We start from the raw sequence: 7,535 nt of genomic DNA on the forward strand, positions 1-7,535 counted from the left end.
ACCTATCCAGCTCAACTCAGGGGACCGGCTGAAAAAGGTGTCCCCTACTCCTCCGCCATCTTAACCACCCTCTATGTATGACATTTCTAAAGAAAGATGGATACTCATGTTGAAGAACCAAATGGAGCCCAAAGACTGATTTATCAATGACAGAAGACAAGGAAGCATGGTAGCAAAGTGGAGTCCTAAACAGGCCATTACTAGAGAAAGAAAAGAGCTCACCTTTGCTGACAACATAAACCTTTGCTGCTGAGGATTTTTTAAAAAAATGAAGACAAAGTACAATTTATTTATGATGAAATTTGTGACTTAGTAATCCTCAGATACCATTAGAGCCACCCATCTACTGGAAATATGATACCAGTACTTAGATCTCAGTTGTACACTCCTAACAAAGATATATTTTAAAACCACCTTAATTTTTTTAGCTCATTTTGCAAGATTCGAACTGCACACAACTCCCATAACACACATTTCTCCTCATGTTATAATTTAACATTTGGGGTTCAGTCAAGAAAAAAGATATCAGGGGCACGTGGGTGGCTTCGGTGGTTAAACATCTGACTCTTGTTTTCAGGTCATGATCTCAGAGTCATAGGATCAAGGACCCAGTTGGACTCCATTCTCAGTATGGAGTCTGCTTAACATTCTCTCCCTCTCCCCCCCACTCACGTTCTCTCTCTCAAATAAATAAATAAATAGAAAAAAGAAATAAAGCTAATTATTTTAATAAAGAGAATTGAGTGTGGTAGTTGGTTAAATAGCTACTGCAGGACAAAGCAAAAAATGGAACAATGTGGTGAGAGACAGAAGCCAATAAACACTGAGGGCTTAGGGGTTTAGAGGGAGTGGTGAACTTTACTTAATTTTAGACTATGAAGACACTTGCTGACCATTATTAAAAATATGTAACAACTCTTAACTATAGAGAACAAACAGGGTTACTGGAGGGGAGGTGAACAGGAGGATGGGTTAAAAGGGTAATACTTATTAAGAAGGGCACTTGTGATGAGCATGGGGTGTTGTATGTAAGTGATGCATCACTAAATTTCACAACTAAAAATAATATTATACTGTATGTTAACTAACTGGAATTTAAGTAAAAATTTGAAGAAAGTATAGAAGGGTGAGTTTGGAGCAGAGAGACTTAACCAGCACAATGAAAAGCTTATAAGAACAATGTTGAAGAACAATGTATTTGAAGAAAACATTTGAAGAATAATGTATTTGAAGAAAACATTAAAAAAAACATTGCCTGGAGCTACAACAGGTTTTTTCATAACTTGATCTCTTTAGGGACTCACAACTAAACCATCTTGGGTGTTTTTTTAAAAATCCTCATACCTAGACACACACCTGTTCAACTAAATCAGAATCTCTGGTGATGAGATTCAGTCATCATTATATACAAGACTCCTCAGGAGATTCTAACAAAATCCATGGTTAAGGACCAGTAAACAGCATCCTTAGACATTACCTGAATAAACAGCTTTGACAGATGCAAAATTTGTATGGAAAATACACAGAAACCATGGAAAAAGAAATAAATTTTAGGTATATGAGAAGAAAGTTGTAAGGGCACCTAGGTGGCTCAGTTGGTTAACCACCCAACTCTTGGTCTCAGGTCAGGTCATGGTCTCAGGATCGTGGGATTGAGCCTCATGACAGGCTCCAAGCTCACTGGGGAATCTTCTTGATATTCTCTCCCTTTGCCCCTCCTCCCCCTCTCAAATAAGTAAATAAATCATTCAAAAAGAGAGAGAGTTCTACATTTCACCTGGATACCAGGGTCCAGGTGAGGAGAACTTCATGCATTCGTTATGATGTATAAATCATCCCAGAATACTCTCCCAATCCAATTAAAAACAAATTTAAAAAGTAATATTCATATATGAAACATGAAGAGGAATGAAAACCATGAGACTGAAAAAACAATGTGACCAAGAAAGCAGTATTTCCTGGTCTATATGTTTGGTTTTGCCAATTTTTTTCAACCCACACTTCAAAAAGGATTGCACACATACTGAGATTAGCCTGTTCTTCTGAGGAACCTCCGTAGGGCACTCTTGATGTCCCTGTTCCTTAGGCTGTAAATGAAGGGGTTCAGCATGGGGGTGACTACCGCATACACAACTGAAGCCCTCATATCCTTCCTGGGGGAAGACAACAATGCTGATCCAAGGTACACTCCAATAGCAGTTCCATAAAACAAGCAAACAACTGACAGGTGGGAGCCACAGGTAGAGAAGGCTTTGTACTTCCCACCTGCAGATGGGACTCTCAGAATGGAGGAAACAATTTTATAGTAAGAGAAAAAGATCCCTGAGATAGGGAGAAAGCCAGAGATGGCACCCACAAAATACATGACTATGTTATTGGTGAAAGTGTCAGAACAGGCAAGGTTGAGGAGTTGAGAAGGGTCGCAGAAAAAATTAGAAATTTCCATATCCTTGAAGCAGGTAAGTTGTAACACAGTCAAATTGTGCAGTTGGGAGTCCAAAAGGCTAACAAAAAAAGACAACAAAACCAACAAGCCACAGAGGCGGGGGTTCATTATAACTGAGTAGTGTAGAGGGTGACAGATGGCCACAAACCGGTCATATGCCATTGCAGTCAGAAGCATACCGTCCATACATCCAAAAAGGATCAAAAAAGACATCTGAGTCAGGCAACCCACATAGGAGATGGCTCTGCTCTGAGTTTGGATGCCCACGATCATCTTGGGGATGGTGGTGGAGGTGAAACCAATGTCAGCCAAGGACAGGTTGGAGAGGAAGAAGTACATGGGGGTGTGGAGGTGGGGGTCACAGCTGACGGCCAGGATGATGAGCAGGTTCCCCAGCACGGTGACCAGGTACATGGACAGGAACAGCCCAAAGAGAAGGGGCTGCTGTTCTGGATCGTCTGAGAGTCCCGTGAGGAAGAATTCTGAGACACTCGTTAGATTTTGTTGTTCTATGTGGCTTGGACACCTTTTGAAAAAGAAAAGGGGGTTGGAAAATGAATCAAGTAAATGGGCATCCAGCACTGTGTCCCTATTGTGTATTCAAGCAGTTCACAAATAAAATATTCATACTTGCGGTCATACACACTAATGCCTTCAGCAATATTTCTCAGTGTGACACATCCTATTTCTTAGAACTTATTTCCTCATTGGTTTCTGCATTATTCATCTCTTTCTATACACATTACCTTAGAGAAATTCTTCCTGAAGGTTATCAGAGAATCAAGAACGTAAGAGATAACAAATCCATGAGCATAGTAAATACAACCTTCTTCTTTAAGAGAAACCATAAAATTAGAAATACCCTTCCTACTTTAAGAAAAAAAATCCTAATTTAAAGAAATTTTGAAGCCATTAAAAATATCTTATTTTATTCAAGTGCAATGCTAGATATTCTCTTCATTTAGAGTATTTATAAATACTCCATGAAAGGCAGAACTGTGCAATCTGGATTCTAAATTAGAGTTGAACGTTCAAAATTAAAAAATATTGTATTTGTATTAGCTATCTTCATGGGTTTTATCATCCTTTGATTTTCTTTCTTCTCTCCTTCATGGAAATAAGTGATGACCCAATGCTGGTTGTCTTTTAAAAGTTATTTAGTATATTGGGGCGCCTGGGTGGCACAGCGGTTAAGCGTCTGCCTTCGGCTCAGGGCATGATCCCGGCGTTGTGGGATCGAGCCCCACATCAGGCTCCTCTGCTATGAGCCTGCTTCTTCCTCTCTCACTCCCCCTGCTTGTGTTCCCTCTCTCGCTGGCTGTCTCTATCTCTGTCAAATAAATAAATAAAATCTTTTAAAAAAAAGTTATTTAGTATATAATTCCTACCATTGGCTTTGGCAGACTTCAAATTTTGATAAATATGGTTTAGTTAAGTGCACATAATCATACAACATTGATGACTATGAAGATAGTTTCTTCTTTGTTTCTGTGAACAATGGAAAGTTCTATCCAGTATTTAACAGATTTAAAAAATTCTGATGCCTTCTCTGTGCCAAAAGGTATAGGCTCTGGGGATTCAGAAGTAAATGAGACTCAGTTGTTTCCCTCCATATGCTAAAGATGTACTTGTATAAACAAAAGTGAAATGTCCTGTTAGAGTTGTAGGAAAATCACAACTTCAGGTCACCAGATAATTAAGTCCAGTGACATCAGAATTAGCTTTATCATTATTAGTAATAAAATATCTAAAATTTAATTTGTGCTTGGGGTTCCTGAGTGGCTCAGTTGGTTAAGCACCTGCCTTTGGCTCAGGTCATGATCTCAGGATCGATCCCCCCATGGGTCTCCCTATTCAGCGAAGAGTCTGCTTCTCCCTCTCCCTCTCCCTCTGCCCCTCCCCCTGCTTGTGCTCTCTCTCTGTCTCAAATAAATAAGATCTTTAAAAATTTTAATTTGTCCTTACTTTATGCATTCATCACATATTTATTGCATAGAAGGCATCTGTTATTTGTTTAATCCTTATTCAGTTGAGCTGTATCAACTAGGAATCAACTTAGATGACAACCCTAATTCTCAGAGATACCAAGAATTTGCCCCACAGCACACTAATAATAAGTGGAGCAGACAGGATTTAAAATTAAATTGTCATTCTCTGAGTCCCATGAACTTCCTTGTTTCCAGAATTTCTGAAAGTTTTAAGCAGAGATACAGAGGTTTTAATACAGGCACATCTGAGATACATTTTTTAACTGTTTTCAGTTTCCTGAGTAGAAACGGACCCCAGGACTGACTTTATGTCTCCTTTTGTGATTGAGTAGGCTGATTATAAGAATAGGGGAGATGGGCACGTGGGTGCCTCAGTTGGTTAAGCATCTGCCTTCGGCTTAGGATGATCTTGGGTCCAGAGATGGAGCCCCAGGGTGGGCTCCCTATTCAGCAGGGAGCCTGTTTCTCCCTCTCCCTCTGCTCCCCTATTACTCCTCTCTCTCTTGCTAGCTCTCTATCTTATATAAATAAATACATTTTTTTAAAAAAAAGGATGGAGTTCTATCCAGAAACAGGGGAGAGAGAGAGAGAAAGCACATGATATCTCCCCTAAATAATCATTTGCCAACTCTCTATGATCATTACCTGTGATCTCAGCCATTCTTCCTGCAGTTGATGCAGGAAGTGCTATCTACTACTCTCCAACAGTGGTCTACCAGAAACTCCTAGAAGGAGTGACATGACCATTTTGGGTTGGCAGGGAAGAAGACTAGTGCGATGCCCTGATTCAAACATGGCATCAACCCTTTCTAACTCATGACCTCATACAAGTTACATAAAATGCTGCACTCCTTTCATCTTATGTAAAATAATAGTAACTTGTGCACTTACAATTTGGGACAGATTATGCGGACGAAATCAAACAAGATATGTAAAATACATATCTCAGAGCGTGGCATTTAGGAAGCCCTCAATAAAAATACATGATGTTGTGGTTAATGGTCAATGTCATCCTCCTCCTTCCAATCATCATAATCTCCTTCATGATCATTTTGGAGTAGCTTAGGGAAAAGGTTAAAGAGATCCATTTGTGGCTATGGTGGGGGAGATGCCAACCAGACCAGAACCAGTGAGAGTGGAAGCAGAGCTCTTAATGAGTGTTCTCACACCCCCACCAGAACCAAGAAAATAAATTTCACAGGGCTCTCATCTGAAAATTTATATACTGATGCCCTCCCATCTGTCTATCCTGTATCATCATGTTTGTATTGTCGAGGAGGAAAAAATACTCCTGATAGTCCCTCCTCCAATCACTGTCTCCTTCAGCACTTACTGGACTGGGGTGCATCTCTGCTGGAGCATGACCAATGAGCCTGTCTGGTGTATGATGAAGGCTCAGAGTCCCTCCTCAGGTCTGGCAGGAAAACAGACTTGGCTGAGAACTTCTGATCCAGATGCCCACAAAGGGAGGAGACACAGGTATGGAGCCACTATATTAGAATTGTCAAACTAAAAAGCTGGAGGCACACACCAATTATTTACAATTGTATGACTTAGGAGGCTCAATGCACAAAGCACATAATTAACCAATTGGTCCATGTTGTCCCAACCTCTGAGGACTTGGTAATTTTTTTGTCTGTTTTATTTAAGGATTTTATCTATCTATTTATTTATTTAGAAAGAGAGCAGTGGGAGGGGCTGAGGGAGGGAGAGAGAATCTCAAGCAGACTCCATACTGGGCATGGAGCCTGACATGGGACTCTACCCCATGACCCCGAGATCACAACTTGAGCCAAAACCAGGAGTCAGATACCCAATAGACTGAGCTACCCAGATGCCTCAGGACTTGCTAATGTTAATAGAAGAGAGAAGGGAAACAAGTGAATGTTTTTGGAAGGGTCTGGGTCCTTCCTCTCCTTGGGAAGAAATTCAGCTGTACTCCTTGCTTCTTACTTCCAATTTGTAGGATCTTAACATAAAATTCAGATTTTTTTCAATTGAATCATTTGATTTTGGTACTTGTAAAACCATCATATGAATCACGAAATTGGGACAGAATTAGGTCTTCTATACAAAGAATATGATACTATTTCCATTTTTCTCAGTTGATATTTGCTCTAAGGATAACTTCCTATTTTCATTTCCTTAGCTCTTCCTTGGGTTGGCATTTTATATGTTGGAGATTCACAGGTTATTCTTATTTTTTTCAAGATTTTATTTAAATTCAAGATAGTTAATTTATAGCATAGTATTAGTTTCAGAGGTAGAGTTTAGTGATTCATCAACTGCATACAACACCCAGTGTTCATTACAAGTGTCCTCCTTAATACGCATCACAAATTACCCCATCCCCCCACCATCCCTCCAGCAACCCTCAGTTTGTTCCCTATAGTTAAGTCTTATGGCTTGCCTCCCTCTCTGTTTTTATCTTATTTTATTTTTCCTTCCGTTCTCCTATGTTCATCTGTTTTGTTTATTTTTTGGCTAATTTGAATCAGACTTCAGTTCTGTTTTTTTTCTAATTGAATTACATTGGTATTAGAAAACTATTGATTTTTACATTTTTTTTTTTGGTAACTGATACTTTACTTAAATACTTCAGAGAGCCTCTCATAACATTACAGTCAAGGTGTTGGCCAGAGCTGTAATCATCTCAAGGCTTGACTGGCAGAAGTCCACTTAAAATGTCACTCATGGGGCTGTTGGCAGGATTCACGTATTTCCAGGCTATTGGCCAGAAAGTTCCCTCCGTTCCTTGATACATGGACCTCTTGATGGGGCATCTCATAACAGGGCAATTGAGTTCCATCAACATGAGCAACCAAGAGACCAAGAGAGAGGCAGGTTTCTCCCTCTCCCCCTCTGCTCATGCTCTCTCTTGTTCTCTCTCTCTCTCTCAAATAAATAAATAAAATATTTTAAAAAATAGTATCAAGAAATTAGAAACCAGAGGAGGTTAAGATGGCGGAGGAGTAGGGGACACCTTTTTCAGCCGGTCCCCTGAGTTGAGCTGGATAGGTACCAGACCAGCAGGAATATCCACGGAATCAGCCTGAGACGCAGGAAGATACATCTGGATCTCTACAAATGAACATCTCCAG

The 7,535-nt window shown here is 40.0% G+C and overlaps 1 protein-coding gene across 1 annotated transcript; it reads right to left on the bottom strand.

Moving 5' to 3' along the window:
- Nucleotides 1-2,029: 2,029 nt before the first annotated feature.
- On the bottom strand, nucleotides 2,030-5,796 carry LOC100473919 (putative gustatory receptor clone PTE01). Its single transcript, XM_002931205.4, has 2 exons — nucleotides 5,768-5,796; nucleotides 2,030-3,035 (listed from the first exon to the last, which is right to left on the bottom strand). Exons 1-2 carry the CDS (start codon nucleotides 5,794-5,796, stop codon nucleotides 2,030-2,032), a joined length of 1,035 nt encoding a protein of 344 aa, XP_002931251.4.
- Nucleotides 5,797-7,535: the final 1,739 nt, after the last annotated feature.

The sequence above is a fragment of the Ailuropoda melanoleuca genome, chromosome 4 (genome assembly GCF_002007445.2).
Source record: "Ailuropoda melanoleuca isolate Jingjing chromosome 4, ASM200744v2, whole genome shotgun sequence".
Taxonomy (NCBI): domain Eukaryota; kingdom Metazoa; phylum Chordata; class Mammalia; order Carnivora; family Ursidae; genus Ailuropoda; species Ailuropoda melanoleuca.